Here is a 25,051-nt window from a genome sequence, read left to right on the forward strand (position 1 = left end):
TGAGCCCTGCTAGATCATGTGCTAGGATTAGCACCTTGGTATAACATATTACTGAATAGAATACCACCTAAACGTTCTGCAAAAAACAGGTGGCAAGTTGTTATTTCACAGCCCACAGACACAGGAGTTGCTAAAAATGATATCTTGTTATTTCGGATTTATCCTTCCCAAAGGCTGTCCAATAGCACTTTAAATGAAGCTTCTTTAATGCGTATTTAATTTAGAACTCAGTAAGGGTAGGCTGAGATGTTGGGCATTTACAAACTAGCTGCTGAAAATCATATGAGGATTACCAGATGTGCTTAGTTACTGATCTGCTGTGCATCTTTACAACTCCCAAGCCATGCTGACTAATTGAAGCTTAATTACATAGTTGTAAGAAACACATGTTAAAATATTGTTATACTGGTTTTTTGCAAAATATGTATTACCTTGTTGTTACAAATAAACTTCAGTATAATTTTTAATTAAAACATATTAATGGAGAAAAGCTTTTTTCATTGCTTGAACTTGTTTTTGTTTTTGGGATTTAACCTTAAATGCAAGACTACCTGTACAAATATATAGATACTGTTTCCTCTCAGCTTTCAAGTAAAGGAGTTGTGGGAGAAAGAGGCTGCAGAAGAGGACAGAGAAACAAATGGAGTTTCTGGCTGCCTGTTGCATTATTCATTCAATTATTCAATTGTGCGTTACCCACAGACTTTCCAAAAGGCTAGGGAAATAAACCAGCTCTACTCCTCATTGTTAATCATCTGCTCTTCCTTATCCCGAAAGATGCTGTACAATTAGTAACATTCTCTTTCTTTTATTAAAAATGTTTATGTAACCATTTAACCAAAACTTAATGCTCCCATAAGCTACCACAGGGCAGCCTGTGTGCCAGGAATTATGTACACCAGTGTTGGCTTTGGCACTGATACTCTTCATGGCTTTATTCGCTTCATCTAGATACAGGAAACATCTGTCCTCTTGTCAGTCCTTTTCATAATCCATCTCTTTTTTTATAATCTGTAAAACATGCTTCATGTAGCAGTGGTGGATAAGTGGTTCTCTAAATGTTCTCAAAGCGAAAAGCCACGGGCTATCCTACACCTTGAGCTGTGCATCTGGTCTCATTTTAATTCTCTGGTAGTGTAGCTGTTGAAACAATCCATCTGATGGGAACAATAGTACTTTACTGAATAAACTTACCTAACAGTAATGTGTCTTGATTAACACACTCATATTACTTTTGTCTTTTGAGACTTCACTATTGTACCGTAATCTGTCCTCTGTGTATGGGAGGCTACTGTCAACTATGTTTGGGAACTGGTGCCAAGAGTCATACTGGTATTTAGGCAATGAACTCCTTGGAAATCCATCCCTGAATGCAGCATATGAGAACGGAAGATGCAAATTAATTAAAGGTCTCTGTTCTTATTCCAAATACATTTAGGGAATATTTAAAGTTTATCTGCCTCTTATTTCTAATCTTTTCAGTTTTAACTTCTGACATTGAAGTTTATTTGGCAGAAAGGATGTTCATGATTAATCTTCAACATTACATATCATCGCTGTATGCCTGTACACAGTACTCATCCTGTTTCAGTATCCACTCCACCATTTTAATAGATGCTTTCTTTTCAGGACGACTAAATTGGTGGTCCACAGTGTGTACAAGCTGCAAACGTCTTCTTCCCTTGGCTACAACAGGTGATGGAAACTGCCTCTTGCATGCTGCATCTTTAGGTAAGGGAGAGTCTGTACATTAAACCGTCTGCCAGAAATATTTATCACTTTTCTCTATCCTCAGCAAAAGCTCAGAAACACATGCGATGCAAAGACTCTTCATTTAAAGCCTGGTTCTGGAGCAATATATTATTCCAGTTTCACTTAGGTATTGTTTGCTTTAGGCATGCTTGGGGGATGAAGGTAAACGTTTTATCAGGTTATAAAAGAAGTACAATTGAAGCAGTATCAAAAACCATATATCATAAACACCAGTGATTTGCCGTTTCTGTACAGAGCCTGACCTAACAGCTCTGGAACAGGCAAATTCCAGGTGCTTCTGCAGGATTGTCCTCATTGTGAGCGAGGAATTGCATTCATTCTCTGACTGCTGTTAAACAGTTCTCTTGCTGTCTTCAAGAATGTGATCTATAGCTATTCTCTCTGTTGGTTCCTTGTAGAGTTTAAGTATATGGGAAGGTTGAAGTTGCCTGCAAGCAAACACTGGAACAACTCAAATCTTTAGTCATTCCTTAATTAAAGTTTAAACTTTGTTAGAATTCCCTCTTGTTGTTCATTTGCTTATCTATATTGACTGTTTTGTTTAGGAAACCTTAAAAATGATGAGTGAATTATTTGCCAAAGAGAATCTTAAATAATAGATAAGCTATGCTTCTTTTGCTAATAGAGTGATATTAATTGTATTAATACTTTCTGTTTCACTGTAGCGTCTTTCAAACTGCTTAATGTGATCTTGTGCCACTTTAGGGATGTGGGGATTTCATGACCGGGACCTTGTTTTACGTAAAGCACTCTATACTATGATGAGAAGTGGAGCTGAAAGGGAAGCACTGAAAAGAAGATGGAGATGGCAACAGACCCAGCAGAACAAGGAGGTCTGTATGGCCTAAAGACAGTCTTGTTAATATCATTTAGGGTCAAAAGCATTCTTGTGAAGTTTGGTGTGAAAGTTTTAATTACTGTCAAATTCCTTGCACTTCCATTTTGCATGGGGAAAGAGATACTTGTATTTAGGATTTTTTTATCAGAATTTTTGTAGTTCTGTGGGCATAAATATGAACAGTTTTGTGCCTGCAAAGGTCTAAGTTGAGTTTGGAACCTGTAGAAAATTTTGGTCTGCAAAATAAGCATTGTAAAATGAGTAGATGAAATCCATAAAAGAAGGAAAACCCCATTTAGGAAAGATTCCCCAGAATGGTGAATTAGTGTTCTCAGAGCTGTGACCAAATATTGAGTGGATGTTTCTTAACTAAAATAATCTGTAGATTTGGCTTGACTGTTGATTAAAAGTTGCACTTCAGCATGTATTATTTTCTGAAGATGTCCGTGCCTAAGCAGTAGCTAGAAAAGCCAATTTCAAGAGTAATCCGGAATGCAATCAAGTGAATGTGTTTAAATGTTTGTGAGTTGTTTGTAATCTGCTTTTTGTTGGCAACAGTCATTGAGAATACAGCTGAGCTCTCACTGACTCAGCTGCTTCAGGCTACCTGAAAACACAAGGGCACGGAAGCACTTATTTACCCTTTCTGCTCTTGAACACATTGAGAAAGCGTCACCTGTCTGCTAAGTTACGTAGTTCCATGTATTGGGGAAGAGAGGAAACCTTAAGAAATGGACAGTAAAGCATGTTAACCTGAATAGAAATGTTGAACCACTAACGGTCCCAGAAATTACACCTTGTCATATCTGATGCTCAAAATAAGTTAGTTGTGCTACAGAACTCTGCTTACGCTTTGTAGCAGTGTAATTGTAAAGGTATTTAATTCTTTCCCGTAGTCAGGTTTAGTGTATACCGAAGAAGAATGGGAACGGGAGTGGAACGAACTGCTGAAGCTGGCATCAAGTGAACCTCGTACACATTTCAGCAAAAATGGAGGCACTGGTGGTGGGTAAGTTCAGAGTATGACAAAATCTTCTAGTTTTTGTTGTCAGTTGGAAAACAATATGGTACAAAGGAACAATATTTAGCATTTTGGTTAAGTTTCCTTCTACAGTTACCACACTAACCTGAGGTTTCTTTGCATGCAACAGAGTCTGTATTTCATAAATCCCAGTTTCTTGGTTTCTGGAACAAGCATGTTGTCAGCAGCGTTTAGCTTCAAGGAGATGAAGTGCCTCATCTAGCTGAAGATACGTAGTTTTTGTTTGAGAAAGACTTAGCATAAAGATAGCCACTGCTCAGATACTTTCACTGAAACATGGCACGACAGAATAACATCACATCTTCTAATAGCATTCTACAAGAAAGTAATTTGTGCCTGGATATCACCTTTTCTGTGCTGTAGCACAGCTTTAATGCCATCTTCTCATATTCATACATTTATTTAATCCCTTTTTTCTTTGTAGTTCAAACAGAAAATCTTCAGAGAGAGATCTTTTCTGGGGGCAAGTCACCAAGTAACTCTTCACAGCTTCTACTTTTAAAATGCTGTTAACCCTAAGCATATGGGGGAAGAAAGTAATATTTTTGGTATTAAAGCTAAAGATTAAGTATTTGGATGCAGTGTCTTTTTAAACAGAAAGTAGAAAATTGAGTTACACTTTGTAGTCTCATGAAACCCTTCTGAAAAATCAATATGCTACTTCAATCTTTGAACAGTTATTTAAAAACTTTAAAAATTACAATAGTTAATATCATACTGATAGGAACAGTTGCTCTTTCGCTGACTATTCAAGCTTTTATTAAACCCATGTAACATAAATTCTGCTCTCAAATGCAAGAATTATTTAAAGATTGTAGGGGGCTTTATTTCAAATTAAACTATCACTATCTTCCTAGTAAAGTATGTTGCTGGGAGGTTCTGCATAGGATATGCCTGTATTTCTAAGAACCACATCAGATTCTTTTCCAACCTAATTTCATATCCGCTTATCTAGATTGATTCCATGAGAGTATGGATGATTGCAGCTAACTTTGATTACACTCTGCAAAATTGCAGTGTTTACCAGTTACTACCCCATGCTAACAGGCAAGCAAGAAAAGAGTGTGTTTTCTTCAAGACCAGTTTAGTATGCATGTTTAATTTTTACATAATACTCAATTAGTAGCATTTTAGTCAAGTAGCTTATTATAAACAGTACCAGAAAAATTGCTGCTCGCAGGGAAGAACCCAGTACTGTCTACATTACTGCCAGCATGTATTTAGTTTAGATATATAGGAGCTATTGGAAAAAATGGATAGAAACATATTTGTAAAAAAGTTTGTGCTTAAATAGTACCTACTACATTTAAATACCCTTCACACACATAGAGAATCAGCTTCTCTGCTTTAAATAGCTGGTCTGATAAGCCATCCCTCACTTTCAGTGCAGTTGTTCCCAAAGTATAGGATTATTGACCAGCCTTAAGAATACAGAAACTTTAGGTTTTGTGTCTAGTGTTTATCGCTAAAAATATTTAGTGTTTCCTTAGTCAGTGTATGTTTTTCCCTAGCTACTGTTTCCCCTGGAGAAAACCATATGTGGTGATGAGTGAATTGACAAAATAGGGCATACAATACTATGAGAGTAATAAAATCTTTAGAAAATATTCTCTGGGCGTATAAGAATATTATGGTTTCCTTTTAACCCTGCGATGTCAAGGACAGGTAATTCTACTAATGCCGGAGGGCGTTGTTTAGAAGATTGTCAGCCATAATGTGTCTCATTTTCTTCTATTTTGACTCTAAAAAAATAGATTGGTTTTCATTTTACTCTCTAGTTGGCTTGCTATGTTTGTAGATGTTTTCCTGTTGATACACCTTAGTCTTCTAAAGCAATTTGATTCACAAATTTTATTAAATTTGGCCATTCACCACCAGTTTTCTCTGGCCTCATTCTGTATGTTTCATTCTGCACATTTCACGTACTATGCAGTTTCAGTATCTGCCAGTCAGAGATGTCCTCAAATGTTGCAATTGCCAGTCAATCACAATCAACTATCTTTACCTTTAGTTCCCAAATACTTAAACAGGGAGTATCACTATTATATAACAATTAATTTAAATTGTTGTTAATGTTGTCATCATGGTTTGCCGATCAAAATGAAGTAAGGATAAATAGACAACAGTTAATTTTCCCTTTAAAATGGTGAAAGAGGAATCAGGCAAGAAACTTAGCCTATTAAATATGTGAATATGTAATTCTCTTCACAATTACTCCAAAGACAGAATGAATGTGACAGAGTGAATTACTTTCTCAGTTTAACATACCCATGTTCAAAATAGAGCCCTTGAGAAGAAAAGGGAATATCAAAATAGTATTTTTGAGATGGGTTATATTATATTCTCTAGTTAGATACTGCATTAAGAAAGCCAGCAAATTAGTCTTTGAATTGTAGATGAGCCATTCTCCTTTGGTGTCATAATTAGCTAAAGCATCAGAAGTTGTATCTGCTTCAAAGGAATTCAGTGACAAGCAGAAGTCTGGAATTATGCTGCCTCATTCACCTGCAAGTTTTTTAGTTATTTTTCAGAGTGAACTACATGTAGAGGAGATCCGTAATTGTCGCCAAATCTCCAAAGGTTTCCTCTTTGAGGGCACTCTCATTCTGGGCTTGGAAGTTGGAAGAAAACAAAAAGATAAAGGGAAAACAGAAAAACCTAGTTCTTTTTTTTCTTGTTTCCAACATGTATAATCCTTCAAGCACTACAGCAGAGCAAGCTAATTAATGATGAAGCAGGTTCTTGTTTTGAAACAGATTTGCACATCTTTCTGTAAATGATATTGAATTGAAACAACGGCTTTGAGAAAGGGAAATGTCTTGTACCCTCTGTTTTTGTTAAGAACCTAACTATTGCAAACCCGCTGCAGAGAAAATTACAACCCATTCCTTCATTTTGCAAACTATTGTCTAGGTTTCAACACCTACCTACAGCAGAAATTTGTACTTGCTAGTAAGCTGTGGCGCTGGTGTATGTTGGTTTTAATTTTGGGATTCTTAAGCAGGGAAAGAAGAGGTTTCAGAAATGGAATGGTGGCAGATGGAGATATGAACTCGGGATTTCGTCCTGGTCTCATCCGTGTACCTAATCTCTCGGTTGAATAACTTGGTACTTGTCATGTTGTTTCAGTACATCTCAGCTGTCAGCAGGCATTTCTCTCTTGCTCTGCACAAATCCTGAAACTTAAATCTAAACTTGGAATAGCTGTTACGAGTCTGTTGGACCAGCTGAGAATCTGGAGCATATGTATGGGAAAGAAAGGCAAGGTTACCACAGGGAGGTCTCCAGAAGGAAATCCAGGGACATGAAAACAGATCTTGCTCAGAGTTTATGGGCAAAAGAGAGGCACAGACAGCAGACAGGGACAGACAGAGTGGAACAGCAGGGTAGGTGATTTGCCCGTTTCAGCTTTTTGAGGTTTTTTTCTTTTGTTACTGGCTGCAGTGCAAATTGGATTTTCCATAGAAGAGAGAATCTCTTTGGAGTGCTAAGTAGGTGTCCACCCTGTTTGGATTCGAGGTAGCAGTGGTCCTGTAGGGTAGATTGAGGTTTTTTTACTTTTTTGTTAATTTGTTCTTATAATCAAGATAAAATACCTAGTCCGAGTGCCCTGGTTGAGCAGGATTATGCAATGCAGATTTAGATGCTCTTCTGTATGTGGATTTCATTATTTAAAAATTAACTTTACATGAACAGAGGAATTAATTTCAGTTTCTTGAATTTCCTTTGCTTCCATGTTATATTGACAAAATTATTTTGTCCATCACTTTCATGGCTGTGTAGTTAGCATAAATAAAGGTCCAGGAAAAAAAATGGAATGATAAGTGGATCAAAGGATGTGGCAGGTTGCTATGGATACTTGTTAATCATTGTTTTTCATTCTCATTAATCTTTAGGAAAATTGGCACTGAATCCTGAGCAGTGGCACTGAAATAATATAAGATTGCCCACATGAATTACTGGCAATGACAAAATAAAATTGAATATTGAAAGGGTTTCCCAGAGAGGCTGTGAAGTCTTCCTCCTTGGAGATACTCAAAACGTGTCTGGACACAGTCCTGGGCAACTGGCTCCAGGTGGCCCTGCTTGAGCAGGGGGTTGGACAAGGTGACCTCCAGACGTCCCTTCCAATCTCAGCCACTCCGTGATGCTGTGAAAATGAGCAACCTGGGCTAGTGGGAGGTGTCCCTGCCCACAGCGGGGGGGTTGGAACTCGATGATCTCTAAGGTCTGTTCCAATCCAAACCAGTCTGTTATTCTATTCTATGATTCTATGTTTTGGTAATAATCAAAGAAAAGAAATTGACAACTTCATAAGTTAAATTCCTCCTACTCAAGCTGACATCAGTGTTTCTTACATTGCCAAGGTAAACTTACCTGTATTTTGTGAGGAACTAGAAAAACACTTACCTTTCATTACAGAGTCTAAATGCCAAGGGCATCACTTGAAATCATGATTTTTGTGACAAAAGCAGATTTACACCAGGAGCTTGGCTAAGAATTACCTTTTTGTATTCCCATTAGGCTACCAAACAATATCAGAAAGTAATGAATTTTGCTGACTGCTAAACTAGTGTGGAGCCTGCAAGTGAAAACATTTTCTCTGTTGCTATATTTTATTTCCAAAAATATTTTTTCCTTTCCAGTTTCCTCTGTTACCTATTCCAATAATTGGAATATGTGTTTCAGAAGAGTGAGAATATGAGTGACATGGAAGAAGAAATACCTGCTCTGATGCGCTGGCTCACTGAAGCTTCAATGGTTGGTTCAAAAAGTTTCAATGCTTTGTCTTCCAGGGTCGACAACTCAGAAGATCCAGTGTATGAGAGCTTAGAAGAGTTCCATGTTTTTGTCTTAGCCCATATTTTGCGAAGACCTATTGTTGTAGTAGCAGACACAATGTTACGAGACTCGGGGGGAGAAGGTAAGAGTTTTTCATTAGAAATTTATACACCTATGTAAATTTAATTAATAGTAAAGTATCACAGACAAAAAACCTGCCTGTAACATATCTGAGTGTTTATGGGATAGCTGCTGCCTTTTTCTGGGCAAAAAAAAAAGAGCAGAATGATACTCGAGCCATTTCTATTAGATAAAAGTAAAAAATACAAGATAATTATGTAAATCTTGCTGAAAATCTGTTTATCATAGATATTTACTATCAATAACCACCAAATTACAGAACAGAATACATTTCTTACTGGTCTAGGTTAACAAGGTTCTAATTTTGATGCGTTATTTCCTTAAAACTCTGCATAAATTAATCTAATCTGACTTTGAAAAATTGAATTTTGAATGTGTACATCTTGGTTTTTTGGTTTTACTAACTCCTTTGCAGCCTCTCATTCAAAAATTTCCAGAATGTTTTATTCAGTTTGCACATGTGAGCACACAAATGTTAGATCCACATGCGGAGCCAGCTGGACAGCTGTCTGAGCAGGACTTGAATGATTAAATTAATCTCTCTCATTTTTTACCATGAACTAATAGAATATTAATTAATGACATCTAGTGATAGGACAAGGGGCAATGGGTTCAAGCTGGAACATAGGAGGTTCCACTTGAATATGAGAAAAAACTTCTTCATGGTGAGGGTGACAGAGCACTGGAACAGGCTGCCCAGAGAGGTTGTGGAGTCTCCTTCTCTGGAGACATTCAAAGCCCGCCTGGATGCGTTCCTGTGTGATCTGATCTAGGTGTTCCTGCTCCGGCAGGGGGATTGGACTAGATGATCTTTCGAGGTCCCTTCCAATCTCTAACATTCTGTGATTCTGTGATTCTGTAATGGCAGTACGTTGCTTAACTAAAAGGGGAATGTTTGGTTGGTAAAAGGGCGATGTTAAACACATTATGAAGTTTACAGAAATTTACTTCTACAGGAAAGTGCTGGGTAATTTCAGTTTCTGTTCAAATTGCGACCTGCAAGTGATGGCTGTATGACTGCTGTCTGCTCTGACTCGATCACTATTGCTTCGTTTCCTTATAACATTTCCTATCCCAAATGCCCTCCCCCCACATTTTCTTCTCCTTGACCCACTCTGATTCTGTCAGAATAATCCCAGTGTGTTTCCCAGGACCAGCATGATCAAGTTACCCCACTTTAACTATTGGTTTGTACAAAGTACAGGTTTTCAAAAAGACTAATAACTTGGTAAAATTTGGATAGCCTCAACAAAATGTAGATTTATACCTCAATACCAATACTGTTCTCTGTCCCAAAGTCTGGACACAGCAGACCCCTTCAAAGAAAAAGTCTCTAGTACAAACAGTGCATTGTTTTGGTACATTTGGGTTTACTTTTTCCTTGTTCTCATTTTTGGAAATACCTCAGCAATAAGAATTTGTATTTTCACAGCAAAAGGAAAAATAATTGGTCAGAAGCAAACATGTTGAGAGAATGCTCCTGCTCAAACTTGCTGTTTCCCACGAGTATATATAAACAATCTTTCAGAGGAACAAGCTTTGCCCTTACAGGTGCAGCATCCCTTTCAACTTCTAGTTGTAGAATGTTTTTAATCTTTCCTTATCGTTATTATATATACACACATATACACATTCATACGTATGTGATGACGTGTGTGTGACGTGTAAACGTGTTTGTGATGTTTCTTATATAAAGCTGTTAATGCAAGGCACGAACAGAGAATGATACCAATAGAACTGATAGCGTATTTACTGTTGATTATTAGAAAATATCCTGCTACCTAGAAGTACTACAGAAACGTACAAATCTGCATATGTGTGTGAGAGTCATCAAGATTTTGTTATGAGACCTTAATGTCTTTATTAGTAAACGAAGATATATGTAAGAACAGAATGTTTTGATTATTGTTCTTAGTATATTTCCTGATGTTTTTATAATGAAATTTTACCTGTTGTTATGACTGTTTTCTCCATTGATTACTCCACTTCAGGCCACTCTCCAGGAGCTCTGAAAATGTTGTAGCACAATTGTTACATACAATAGAACCAACATTATTGTCTGTTCTTTGACATCTTTAGAAAAAAAAAAAAATCTTGTCTTTCTTTGCAGCATTTGCACCTATACCATTTGGAGGAATTTATTTGCCACTTGAAGTTCTACCTAACAGATGCCATTGCTCACCTCTTGTGCTAGCCTATGATCAGGCTCATTTCTCTGCTCTTGTTTCCATGGAACAAAAAGATCAGCAGAGAGAACAAGGTATGCTATAAACACAGCAGCCCAAGGGTATATACTGAATACAATGCACAAATGACTTTCTTCTACCTGTAGGTGTATCTATCTATCAGAAAGTAAACAATATCCGCTGAATTTTATTGCTGCATTCTTAGGAGTCTTAAGTGGTCTAATCACAAGACTGGGAGCCAAGAACTCTTCAGTCCTAATCCTTGGGCTATCACTCTCTGTCCGTGGCACTTAAAACTTGTCAGGCTGTTCCATATATATGAACGGGTATAATCGTAGTCCCCTACAGCGCTCCTGGCTTCTTGAAGGCCTTTGTTAATTGGGATTAGTAAAGTGTTTAGGTTAAGTGTGAGTCAGATTACTATTGTAAACTTATGTAATGGAAAAATCACTCTTCTAGTGTCCTAAATGCACTTCTCTCATTTGAAAACATTTTGTTGAAATGTTTTTGTCTTATGATCTTCACGTCTTCTGTTTTACTTTGGACAGTGACAACAAAGTCTGACCAGATATGTCTGTGTCGAGTTTGAGGTTCCTGAGCATGGGACTGGGAGTGGCAAGAGCTTCAGGATTGGATTTGTTCCTGCATTAGTAGCCCAGGAGCTAGCTGTAACTGGCCTTATTTGGAAGGGCTGTTTGCTTTATCATAGAAAGCTGTGAGGTGAACTCCTATCTGTCTTTGCCGCTTTTGTGGGGAAAGGAAAAGTGTTTTGCCAAAAACATGGTGAGGCTTTAGAAAAATTCAGTGGAATTTTGCTGTTAGGTATGAGACGTCCTTTTCTTTTTTTTTTTTTTTTTTCCCTGATGACATTGCAGAGGTGTTTTAAATCCCATAGGAATGCACATACCTGTAAACATGGAATGTGTGCTGGTTGTTGAGATCTCCTGAGTGAATTTCATGTAGTCCTCCTTCCTAGAGAGTATTTGAGAGGCAAGTAAAAATCCTCGTATGCTTACGAGTCAGTCAGCTTACTGCAGCTGCACAAAGTAGAGAGAAAGATGTTCATTAAAATGATGCAAAGGAGGAAAGAAACTCTTGAACAACAGATTTTGTTGCAGACATCGTCATGCAAGAATTTGACATTTAGGTAAGTCATCCCTCTTGGACAGAGCAGAGAGTATTTTTCCATGAGGTTGTGTGAAGCAGGAAACACTCTACAAAAGGTTGCATGTGGTATTGGCAAACTTTGTGGTGCTGAAGGGGAGACTGAATTGTAAGACAGAAATGGAAAAAACGGTTGATCTAGATGTCAGATATTCAATTGAAAAATCCATCCAGTCCAACTACTCAGCCTTCAGTGGCATGTAGATATTTCAGGAATTTGTAGGTAGGTGATTGGCAAGAGGTCTGGCCTTGCCATTACACACTGCGATGTCGCAGCTGCCTTCCAGCCCTCAATCTCTAGAAGAGCAGCCCTTAGGAAAGTGCTTTTCACATAGGAACCATTTCCAAAGCAGTACACTGTGGTGTAGGTATGATGTGAAACACCTTGTGAAAAAGGAAAGCTTGCAAAGCATATTCGTACCATTCTAATGCAGGAATGGGATGTGAATGAAGATAGAGTTTTGGAGAGCCTTTGTAGGGAACTGTTTCACTGTTGATGGCAGGTGGTTGTGTGCTACAACCAGGACTCTAATGTCAGCATGCTATTAAGTTAGCAGCTCCTGCATATATGTCCATGTTACAAATTGTAGAGTTGTCTTGTAGAATGTGCCTCCGTGTCTTTGGTCTTGACTCTTTTTAGGTCTGAGTTCTGTTGATGGTGAAACAAGCCAATTTCTGGAGTAGGTAGAGTCCATTTCTTCCTTTCTAACATCCGGGATCGGAATAATAGCAGCACACTGACAGTAACCTCCTTTATTTCAGGCACGTCTGTCTGCCTTCGTACAATACTTTATTATCCCAGGTGTTAAAAGAGCCTGTGTGTGTAAATAACTTGATTCAATACACTGAACTTGACTGTCTCTGCCATAACTCCACAGATGGGGTAACTGCCACCCACCAAACCTTTTGCTATTGTGCCGTCCTCTGACAGGATTGGCAAAAGCACTGCTATGCTATGCTAACACAGCATTGCTATTGTTCTTCAGATGCTGAGACACCAAATAGATTGGCGCAAGGATGCTCTAATAATTCCTGTTTTTTTGTACCTTGTCAGCATGGAGGTATTGCCAGCTTTGGCACAGAGGAAGGGAGAGCAACAATTGTTAAGAGTCAGAAAACCACAGGTGCCACAGTACATGGCCAGATTTTTACCAGAATGCAGCTGAGAGCTTAGAGCTACAACTTCTTAAAAGAAGCATCTCTGATGGCCAGGCCATTCATAACTTATAATCATAGTATTTATACTAAAACCATGTCACCAGCTGTCAGGAGCAGCATGTGAAGCTGCCTGAACTACTGCGTGTACGTACGTACATCTTTAAGCTGCTGAGAAGCTGTCTTGTGGAGAGACAGTATGTCCTATATTTGTGAAACGTGTGGTCAAATACGCTGATGTGAATGCCTGAAGTTCTGCTTTGGCATATAATAATTTATCACATCATTTTGAGCACTACTTTAAATGTATATAAAAAGAGAAAACACACTAACATCCTCTTGTCTGGAGGAGAACTAGTTAGTGTCAAGCTGTCCTTACAAAAAATAAACTAAAATTTACCTTTGAGTTTTAAATCCCAAAGAGCCCAATTCACCTCTCTGACAGTTTTTTTGGTCAAGGCTTCCTTCCCAACATCACCTGCCTCAGGATCACATTCCCAATTCTCTACCAGGTTGTACCTGTAAGGTTAGGTGCTACCAGAAGTGGAAGTGTTGTAACCTTGTAATACTGCTCTTTTCAAAGTTGCCTTCTTCCTTTAAAAGGCTGATACATTGCATTGTGAGGTCAGTTGTGAATCCAGTCAGTACCTGTGAGTAGTTCAGTGAATTGGTAGAACATGTTTCCTTGGGAAATCGCGTTCTCAGTTATTCCGGCCCCTTCGCTGCAATCATTTCATTGAATGCAGCAGGGTAAGCCCTCACATTACGCCAATGAGTGTTAAAAAGTGTATTCCTTTGTCACTTCTGCTGTACGCGTCTTACGTTCTTGTGCCTCAGGAGCTCGCTATACAGTGTATTTTGAACCGTGGAGTTAGACTCTCTGCTACTTACTCACATTGAGTCTCTTTAAGGAGCTAAATTCTCTTACGATATCAATTTCTGTGCTTGCATCTTACAGTGGTAACTGGAACTAAAGTTGATTAGTCTCCAGCTGTTCCATACTGTATCTGCAGTTCGTAAGGGGAAATATTTCAAGAATTATCTACTTATAAGCAGTAGGGGGCACCATTTCCATGAAATCTGTAGAGGTTTGACCTTGTTATTTCCAGCCTGCAAAGATGAAGATATGCTTTATGCAGTTTTTGTCAAACTGTCGGAATGAAATATTGACTTCACCATGTTAATCTGGAATGCAGATTAAATTTCCTGCATGCTGCTAGGTGAGGAACAATATTTAACCAAAAATGCTCTACCTTTGTTTTGACAACATATGCTTTCTGAACTACAAAAAAGATTGTAAACAGCATATAACCAATAAGTGCAGTCAGTTTTCAGTAATCCAGTGCCATGATGTTTGGGTGATTTCTCTAGGCTTCTTTGCCCCTTGGCTTTGCTGGAATAAATACCTAGGAAAAGTCCTTGAGGTTTCTAGTGTAGAAAATTAAATTCCTTGATTGGTTGTCAGAGGAACTGCAGTGACCTGCACCATGCTGAGGATCCCATCTAGTCCCTTAACAGCTTTTACTTTTTTTTTTTTTTTCCGTAATGAAATGGAAGCAAAATGCTGGCTTTAATTAAAGCTGACAGTGTTTCAGTTTCTTGCGGGTGATGGATGATAGACAGTCTGTGACATCAGAGTGCAGTCCCTGCACGCTGAGTGTACAGCAGAGTCATTGAGATGTGTGTCAGAAGGCAGAAGCCCTAGCAGAGGGGAAAGGACAGAAGAGCCAAACCAGCTGGACAGGAATGCTGGGATATTCGGGCAGGAATGGTCTTTTCACTACACTCAGAGAGGCCAAGAACTGACCTCTTAACCCATGTGTTGATCTGTGCTCCTCAATTACGTTAATGCACAGTTTGAGTCCAAAATCCTTGTTAACTGTGTTTTGCTTTGTTCCTTTGGAAGAGGAAAACAAAAAGGTACTAAACTGAAAATACAAAATAATTGACAAGTATGTGCACTTGTGTGAGAGACAGGCAGGAGTATTTCAGCTTACTGCTTTCTGCTGTTCTAATGGCTCTGTCTCCACCTCTGTTGGGCATTACAAAATGGCAATGGTGTTCTCCCAGAGGTCTCCCCTCCTCCGCAGGTGACTGTCTTTCACTCCGGGAGCAATCACTGCATTAACCTGTCCCTCTCCTCTTCTGTAGCACATCAAAATAGGGAAATGGAGCCCGGTGTAAGTCATTTGTGGTGCTCTGGATGAGACAATTCTGCAGCACACTCAAATTCTGTCTGCCTTCTTCAACCAGCTGTGCTGCTTTTCACAGCTAAATCATTTTTCTGTCATTGTCGTTCCCCCCACCCCAATCCTTGTTTCTTCTCTACTTCAGCGGTGATCCCCCTGACTGACTCTGAACACAAGTTACTGCCTTTGCACTTTGCTGTCGATCCTGGGAAAGACTGGGAGTGGGGAAAAGATGACAATGATAACACCAGGCTGGCCAAGTAAGACCTTTCTGTAACTTTAGTGTTAAGCAGTAAAATGTCTTGAGCTCTACCCGATTGAAGTGTTGGGAGAACTGCTAACAGAGAGGCCCTTGTTGATGTTCTCTGGTTACACCGGAGAAGACACGGGTGGGTCTCCAGCTGATGGTCACAATTCAGGCCACTGTTACATCTCTCCCTGTTAAGAAGCATTGCTTTTTCTTTCGGGCTGTTTTTGACTGTTTGTTCCCTTCTTTTTTCATCCTTAGTTTGATTCTGTCTCTTGAAGCAAAGCTTAATCTTCTGCACAGCTATATGAATGTAACATGGATACGCATACCGTCTGAGACACGGGTAAGATGAACTTCCCCCTCGGTCTAAGATGAGTGGTAGAAGGCACGACAGGGAGTTGTGTAGGGCAGGCTGCCTGGGCTGGCCAGCTGCCTGGAAACACCTGAGTGTCCTTGCAGCAGGGACAAGTCACTCATGGCTCACTGTCATTGCATCAGGCTCATAGATTTTTCTAGTTACTCGTTTTAATAACACAGTTGCTTGTATATTTTTGCAAGTCAAACTGTTCTGAAATGTATTTTCTAGACTAATCCTTCTGTTACTTATTTCAGTAGTCCGTGTAGTTCAGAAAAACCTTAAAACAGACCTTTTCTCATCATTGTTTTCTCAAAATTTTGGCTTGCACTCCTAATGCCACTGTTAGGTCACCAGTCCTCAGTCCTTCCTCTTTCTGAGAATACATTTGCACCCTTGGGCAGTTCCCAGTTTGGAGTGGCTGACAAAAGGCCACAGACTGGTGCTGAACTGGGGCCTGGTTCTTTCAGAAAGCTATTTTAGAACCATGCCCAGCTGGCACCTAGCCAGCGGCAAATTTCTCTGCAAATTACATTGAACAGATTGAGGGGTTAGTCTTGAGGCAAAAGGTTGCTAGGAGAGGATGGAGGTGATTTAGACAGCCTGCGCAGATGGGATTTGAAAGGAGGAACAGAACACAAAAGGAGAAAGCATTTAGCAAGCTGCAAGAGGAGAAAAATCCATTTTTCCATGGTTTCTACAGTGGTAGCTACCACATCAGAAAAAGGAGAGGCAAAATGGTCCTGTAGTTGTACGCTGTGAGCTTGAAACTTGTGGAACCTAGGTTACTTCTCCCTGCTTCACACTTGCCACGTGAGCATGGTCAGGTCACTTGAGCACTCATTTCCTCCTTTGACAAATGGGGATAACAGCTCTGCTCCCAGCTGGGTGATGGGGTGCTCAGGCGTTCCAGAGAGAGACAGAGGGGACACTCACATACCCAGGGACAAGAAGTAGGTGTGCATTTCTATACTGGAACTAGATACATCCAGAGCTGCTTTTTTTTTTTTTTTTTTTTTTTTTTTTTTTTTTTTTTTTTGTTTTTTTGTTTTTTTTTTTAGAAAAAGATACACCCGAAAGTTCTTTTTTTTTTTTTTTTTTTTTTTTTCTTTTTTGCGCTATGAGTCATTATGGTTAGTTAAATGGTTCATATTTATCTTTAGCAGATTTTAGCTTCATCATGCCTGAAAGTGTAAGTTTTGCAGGAGTATGTGAAGAGAGACACATTTTAAAGTATCCTAAGATCTTTGCTATTGCATTTTCAAGAAAGATGTTTTATCACCTTACCTAAAATATAACTTGGAACTCGGACTTCTGACACTGGTTTTATCTCCATTCTATTTCCAATAAGAAGGAACACACCTCATTGTATTCCTCAGTCTACTTGCTTAAGTGTAATGTTTAATATTTCAAGCAAGATGTTTAGCTCTGGTGTATTGTACGTTTGCTTCTCATGCACTGGAGACCTCAACAATGAATAAATTTAAAAGAGTTGGTTTTTGCACATAATGAATTTTGAAATATTGGTACATACAGGTTTGTGTGCTGCATCCCCCTCACTGCTTTCGGCAGAATCTCATTTCCCTTCCATCACAATATTATCAGTTTCTTTTCATGCTCTTTCTCTCCTCCCTGGCTGGGAGGCAGCCTGTACTGCAGATGCTTCTTACTGAATGGCCAGTCTCTGTGTCCTGGCCAGCCGCAAGCAGGGAGGCTGTGCTGCAGCCTTCCCCTCCGCAGGAGTGCTGACTTTCACAGAACCTCTGAATGACTGACCTCTGTTCTACAAATGTGCTTGAAATGAGACAAAAGCTACTGTAGGGACAAGCAAGATACATAGTCAGCACAGCCAAATAAGCTTTACTGGGTGAAGAAACCAGTCTAAAATGTCAATGCACAAATTAAAAAGTACATTTAAAATCAGTCTCAAAATGCATGTTGGATTTGGGTTTTTTTTGCACCAAGTCCCTGTATGAACTGATTTTGCTGTATCTAATTATAATTACTTTTCCATAGCAGGCCCCTTTGGCTCAACCAGAATCCCCTACAGCTTCAGCCGGGGAAGACGTTCAGTCTCTGGCTGACTCAATGGACTCGGACCGAGATTCCATCTGTAGTAATTCCAACGGCAATAATGGCAAAAACGGTAAAGAAAAAGAAAAGGACAAACAGAGGAAAGATAAAGACAAAACCAGGACGGATTCAGTTGCCAATAAAATAGGAAGCCTCAGTAAAACCCTGGGAATTAAACTGAAAAAGAATATGGGTGGTCTTGGAGGCCTGGTGCACGGCAAAATGAGTAGAGCCAATTCAGGGAATGGAAAAAATGGTGACACAGTGGAGAAAGTCAAAGAGAAGAAGTCTAAGTCTCGAAAAGGAAGCAAAGAGGAATCAGGACAGTCTGCGAGCACTTCTCCATCTGAAAAGACCACTCCATCTCCAACTGACAGAGCTAGCAACTCACCCATTGAAAAGATGAACACTAAATCCTTCTCCGACAAGCAGTCTGACCCATGGAAGTACAGCACTGATGTGAAACTCAGCCTAAATATTTTGAGAGCTGCCATGCAGGGTGAACGAAAGTTTATTTTTGCTGGCCTTCTTTTGACCAGTCATAGGCATCAGTTCCACGAGGAGATGATAGGCTATTACTTGACCAGTGCGCAGGAGCGTTTCAATGCAGAGCAGGAACAGAAAAGAAAGGATGCTGAGAAAAAGGCTGCATTGAATGGGTCATCTACTAGGAAACTGGAGCCAGAAGCATATTCAAAAGAAAAATTAGAAACATCTCCTCAGGGTAGGGCATCACCCGTCTTGCCTCAAAGCCATACAACTCAACTGGTTTTAAAATTTAAAGATCGCACTAGTCCCACTCCTGGGTCATTTTCTTCACCTAGTAATGGTGCTAAGAAAAGTGGACCCATTCCGGTATCTGCCCACTATAGCCATACGCCACCTGTTCAAAGGCAAAGCGTCATCCATTTGCATGATGTCAACTCCAAGCCATCGAGCTTCCAAGATGATACCTACAAGCCAGTGGTTGGCACCTTAAAAACCTGTGCCACCTATCCCCAGCAAAACAGATCACTGTCTTCTCAAAGCTATAGCCCAGCCCGGATATCTGGTATCCGTACTGTGAACACAGTGGAATCGCTGAGCTATGCCATGCCCACTGAACACAAGTCGCAGACATACACAAATGGATTCAATACTGGTGATATTAGAGACTGCTTAGAATATGCTGATGAGGATGCTCCTCAGACCTGGTTGAACAATGATAAAAATCAAGGCAGAAGCACAGTTTGCCCAATATATTCCATCCAGCAGAACCGCTGTAAGAAGGAGAACTGTTCCTTTTATGGTCGTCCTGAGACTGAAAATTACTGTTCATACTGCTACAAAGAAGAGTTAAAGCGCAGAGAGAGAGAAAGCAAGGGACATAGGCATTGAGGATTCTTCCGTGACTACTTAGTTTTACCATTTTCTTACTTACAAAGTAAACAGTGTTGAATTGCAGTAAAAGGAATCCTTAAAAAAAAGAATAAAGGATTGATGAGTAAATAGTGTCTAGCTTTTCGGTTTTCCAGGGCAATGAGGAAATAATAGGATTAATTTATCATAAAAAAAAAGTTATTTTCCATTTTGTCAGTGTCTTTTTTACATATACTGGTAAGCTGAAGGGTTGTTTACTCCTTTGTCAGTGCTGTGTATATGTTTGGTCAAAAATTTACTAATGGTGCCTGAATTTACACTGACATCACTCAGGTAGTAGAATGATAGGGGAAAGTCATAATACTGGAGATGTGGTGTTGTAGTAGGGTAGTATCTGCCTTGCAGACATTTGAAATCCTATAGCTATTATGAGAGTATTTTTTCCTCAGTAAAACCTAAATTTTTCATAGCCTTTTTTTTCAGGAGGGTAGGGATTTTGCATAATGCACATTTTTAACATGGCAACATACTGCATAACTACTAATGTTTTTACTCGCTCTATTCTGAAATTGAGTGATTCTGAGAAAATGGGAGTGAAAGGTCTGAATTCATGAGGGCTGTAGCTCTTCCTAATTTTGAGTTATTACCAGTTATTTCTACATTTCCATAAAAAGTAGATTTGAGACACTTTTATTTGTACTGAATTTTTAAACAGGTTTTATAAAAAAATACATTATGACTTGCAAGACTTCACATCACAAAAAAACCCCACATAGTGTAGTTTTGGGCACCTGAATTTCAGTAGTATAAAAAAAAAAATTGAGAGAAATGTTACAATAAAATGAAAATACAAGCATTTTATTAGATTTAGAAAATTTCATGACCGGCTAGAAAATTTAGGATCAGTTTAGAGCTGAATGAACTGCTTGTCAAAAGAAATGTATTGCATCAGTTGATTCCCTTAGCCATTGGGTGAATTTAATAATTGTTTATTGATTCCTTTCTCAACATTATCGAGTGATAATTATTGCAGACATAACTACTTCTGAGCCTTTCTTAAAGACTCTTGGCTCCATCTGGTTTTGAGTCTTCTCCTATAGCGAGTTACGTACCTGCGAGGAGTTCCAAGACGGCTATAAAATACCTCCAGTATTAATGGCAACTCCTAGCACAGATTTGCACAAGTCTGATATCCAAATATTTACATAAGTATTTGCAAAAACTTTGTTCATAGAAACGTTTCTGTAAAGCAGACAATGCAAATACTGTTAAAAGTAGACGGGTGACATGAGGAAGTTGTCCTGAATATAGTACTTGCTGTTTTTGCACCCCTCCTCCGTCAACTGACATCATGTAGTAAGAATAGGTCTTCAGTGTTGTTACACTTGTAAGAAATGCCTCATTTACTGTCTTAACTCCTTTTTTTTAAAAAAAAAAAAGAGCTCATTTTCGACAAATAGGTGAAGTACTGCCTTGAAGAGTGCTTACTCTTCCACCTAAAGGTGCAGAACGTGAGTTCTGCCTGCCTCACTATGGAATAGCACTTTTCTGGCCCGCACAGGAATGGTTCTTTGCCAAAGAGTCTTTTTTTTTTTTTTCTGATTCTTTCTGCCGTACCCCAGTTTTTACTCTTGACATGGGTGACACCATTTCACTTGCACACAGTTAACCCTAGTTATCCCTGAAACCAAGAGTAAAGTACTCTCTGAAACAAGATACACAAACTTATGGTGATGTTTACTGGCTTTCAGGAAAAGCACATAAGCTTTTGCTCATGTCCCACTGAAATTTGTGGAACTAAGCACATACTTAAAATTTACAATACCTTTAGGTTTTCTGCTGAGTGGGAGGTTTGAAGAATAGTTTCAAAATAAGTCCATTAGCCACTCCTAAAAAGTCATGGTTTTGCCATGTCAGCTGTTCCATGAATCCAGACCTCTGCTTCCTATTTCTGGGCATAACACTGATGGTTACAGATTTTGCATTCCTTCATAAAAGGGAAATACTGGCATGCGTAATGAGAGGATGTAACTCCACATGCCTCTTGTCCTTAAGGTAAGCACATTCTAAAACCTATTTCTCTGGTCGCAGTGCTGGTCAGCAGTGTCCCTTTTTGGTTACCTGCTGCGATTACATGTAAGTTCTCATTGCCAAAGAAAGCTGTGATTGCAGGTCATGTCAAAACCAATCAGATATCATACTTGATTGTATTTGTTGCTGAGACTGAGAAAACTGACAGGATAAAACTTAATGAAAAGAAAGAAATATTTAGGAATTCTTGGATCATTAGAGTAGCAGTAGCATTTGATATTCTGAGAATTGCTTCTGTGTAAAGTTGTGCTTAAGAAATATTACATGAGCAGCAAACTACACCAGCCCGTGTATTTAAGTCAGTTGTATCCTTTCTAAATGAGGAAAAAAGTAACAGCACGTATGTAAAAACAAGCAATTACCATGAGAATTTGCCGTTTCCCATTTTTCAAAGGAGTTGTTTCCATAGTATGTTTTTAAGATCTAGTACTCACAGAAGAAAGAGGTTTACAGGTGGTCAATATTTAGATAAATTACTCTGTTCTAAATTATTGAGTAGATTGTGCCTGTATGTTTGATCATTTTGAAAAATTAATTGGTGTTTGGAATAGATATTGGCTTGTCTGTATAGGATACCAAACTTCAGTGGTCACTGTCATCCTCAAGTCAGTCAGATATTTCCATAAATATTTACCACTACTGGATTGCTCATTTTAAAATATCTGTTATATGAAATACTGGCAGAAGACTTTTTAGTTGTGCCTGTCCTGTCAGAATCCTTTTCTTGGTAACTCTTTGAATCATTTGCTTAATAATGCAGTTTTCTTTTAGAACTCTCTTCAAATATCCCACTGTTCTCTCATCCCATGACATTTGATGTTGAAATGAAGTTGCAGACCTACAATGCAATTTATCAGTTAAAATCTATCCATCTTTTTCTAGTAGTTGTCCTTTTTTCTAGATAAGTAGTACTTTGATTTTTTTATTTTTTTTTAAATTTCTGAGCTATTTGTGGCAGTTGTCTACAGGGGATACCATAGTGGTATTAAACAGTTCAAACATGTACAAACAGTGTCTCCTTCTGAACAAGTGATTTTCCCATTAAAAGAAGAGATGAGCTATGAGAGGAAATTTTCTACCTAGTTTGTTTTTTGGGTTTTTTTTGAGAGAATTCCCAGCTGCTCATGAGTTCCATTAATAAGCACTGAAAGAAATTGTGTCATTCCTTAGCTAGGTGTGAGAGGGAATAATCTTCAAGTGTATTTTTCTGTTGCACTAAATGGCTAACCTTTGACTGCTCTTTTGGTTTATTTTTCCTTACATTGAAAGCATATGTAGCTCGCAGGCCAGCAAGTCCTTTTCTGTGCCTGATCTGCCCTCTCTGTACCTTTCAGAGCTCGTTAAGAGTTACCACTTAGTCCCAGCTGCACAGAAATCAGTTTTGGTTTTTGGGGATTTCTTCTGTCAGCTCAAGTGGCTGCAATACGCATGCATATTTTTGCATTTGTATGTGCTTTTTCCCCCTCTCTCCTTGACAGTGATTCAACAATTATCAGTGTTGTCCAGATCTCAGAAGTACAGACCAACTCCTGGGTAGGCTACACCTTCCCAGAATAGATCCAAAATCAACAGGAGAGATTTAGGTTGGAGGAAGCTGATGTTTTTAATTGTGTGAATGTGCAATTTTTCTAAGTTAAAGAAGGCTTAAACCTGTTATGCAATTTTTTTACTTTGTTCATAAACTCTGGTACAAAGGTCTGTTCGTAACAGAGGAGGCCTCTAACACATAATGGGTTTCAGTCACACTTTATATTAAAGTTCCATTTAAAATGCTTTATAAAGAGTTAATAAACTATTGCTAGAGTTTACAAGTATTTTTCCAGATGTGGGTATCAGCTGTAGCATATGGCTAACAAGCATCTCATTCAGAAGAAGGTGGGGTAGATTATCAGAAGTAACTTCAGATATTTTGGATTTTAAAGGAATTGATTAACTTTTTTTAGTATGGTTCATTAAGCTTTATAAATGCAATGGAAATACAGCGTGTGACCCAGCTTTCTTTCGCAATTAGTTCCTTCTTCTTAAGTCAAAGGTAACATTAACAGGATCAGTGAAAGAAAGATGCTGTCCTTGGGAAGTTTGGTGTTGCTTATTGCTTAAGAAGTCTAAATAGGTCAGGTGAAGTCTTCAAAGTCGTCTTCACTAAAACTGCAAAACTCATGATGCAAGCAGTGTTACTTGATACAGAAAGCACTGAGGAGAGACGCTTAACGTGGATTTGCGCAGCATTGGGCTGCAGACCAAAGCAGTCTGCTGAGGCAGTGTCATTCCTTGTACGCAGAGACACATCCAGGGTAATCTACTTCTCGTGTGATGAATGTGTAGATATCAAAAAATGCACAGCACAGATCTGACAAAATACTGCCCTCTAACTCCGATTCTGCAAACAGTTACACTGGTGCTCAACTTCACCAATATGAATAGTCTCCCTGACATCAAGGAGACTGCTTATTTTCAGAAACTTAATACAACTGTTAGGAAAAAGCATAAATGTTTGTGGGGTCAAGGCCTCAGTCTTTAGCCGGTGTTTGTTCCCCTCAGGCTGCCTGATGTTACTCTTCTAGTGAGAGAATCAATGAGAATATTGCCTGAGGAGTAGAGGGAACCTTAGACCTCTTGGGGCTAAATCTGCTGTCCTCAGAAACCTGTGGACAGAATCCCGTTAGTAGGGGGGGCCTTAAATCAGGTGCTTCATGGACACGCAAAGTACTTGCAAGCTGAACATGAAAGTGGAGTACGAGCGTTTGCACAGGTAAAAACCCTTATGTTAATAGAAACCACAACAGTCTCAAATAACCATCGGTCCAGAGAAGCAAAATAACTGATGCTGACTGTAGATGGCTTTTCAGCTTAGTGTATTTTAAGTCTCTGTCAGTGTATTTGAAGAGCATTTGTTTTAGGGTACAGCAGCTTACACAGAGGATTACCAAACAGTATACAGCATAGAATTTAAATTATTTTAGTGACAGACACTAGTATCTATTTTAATTTGTACATTAATTTCCAGTGTATATGACTAAAATACTATATTGTTAAAAATGAGAGGAAAACAACACAAGGGTGTTTGTAAGTATGTTCTGTTTGTAGACTTAAGGCTGTATTGTGTTGGAATTTTACAAGCCAAGTTTAAATTGTAATATAGAAATTATTTTTATATTATTTTCAAAATATGCTACAGAGCAATATTTTGCACCTTTATTATAAACAGGGTCATAATTTTAGTAGGTTACCTTCAGAAATGCTGATAGAAATTAACCATGGAAAGAAAGCTTTGTAACTGTACTTGTTGTTTCTAACTGCTGTCTGTTGTTCACATCTATATCTAATGCGAGTTGAATATACAAATTTTTTTTAATTGAAAAGCTTTAAATTTTTCTTTATATATTTTGGTACAACACTATCCCTCCCTATTTAAGTATATCTTCCCTACAGTCCCTACCAATAGCCACTTTTATAACCAGCTTCTGAATAAACATTTATCTGGAGAGTTTTTTACCAAATGAAACATTTCTGCGCAGATATTGATTAACTTTGGGCATTCATAATACACTCTGAATCCACTGGAGTAGGATTACGTTGTTTTTTTTTTCAAAACAGAATCAGAGATTTATTCTTCCTTCAAAATGAAAATCAAGGATTAAAAACCAGTGCAA

At 38.7% G+C, this 25,051-nt stretch overlaps 1 protein-coding gene across 1 annotated transcript; it reads left to right on the forward strand.

The window, feature by feature from the left end:
* Positions 1–1,629: 1,629 nt before the first annotated feature.
* On the forward strand, positions 1,630–19,431 carry OTUD7A (OTU deubiquitinase 7A; the record flags this gene model as incomplete). Its single annotated transcript, XM_010074198.1, has 8 exons — positions 1,630–1,731; positions 2,479–2,606; positions 3,508–3,620; positions 8,450–8,577; positions 10,687–10,836; positions 15,416–15,530; positions 15,779–15,863; positions 17,892–19,431. Coding segments are annotated over 8 exons (2,255 nt in total), but the record flags the coding sequence as incomplete, so codon positions are not given.
* Between the last annotated feature and the right edge of the window lie 5,620 nt (positions 19,432–25,051).

Source organism: Pterocles gutturalis, unplaced genomic scaffold, assembly GCF_000699245.1.
Source record: "Pterocles gutturalis isolate BGI_N339 unplaced genomic scaffold, ASM69924v1 scaffold10592, whole genome shotgun sequence".
NCBI classification, from domain to species: Eukaryota; Metazoa; Chordata; class Aves; order Pterocliformes; family Pteroclidae; genus Pterocles; species Pterocles gutturalis.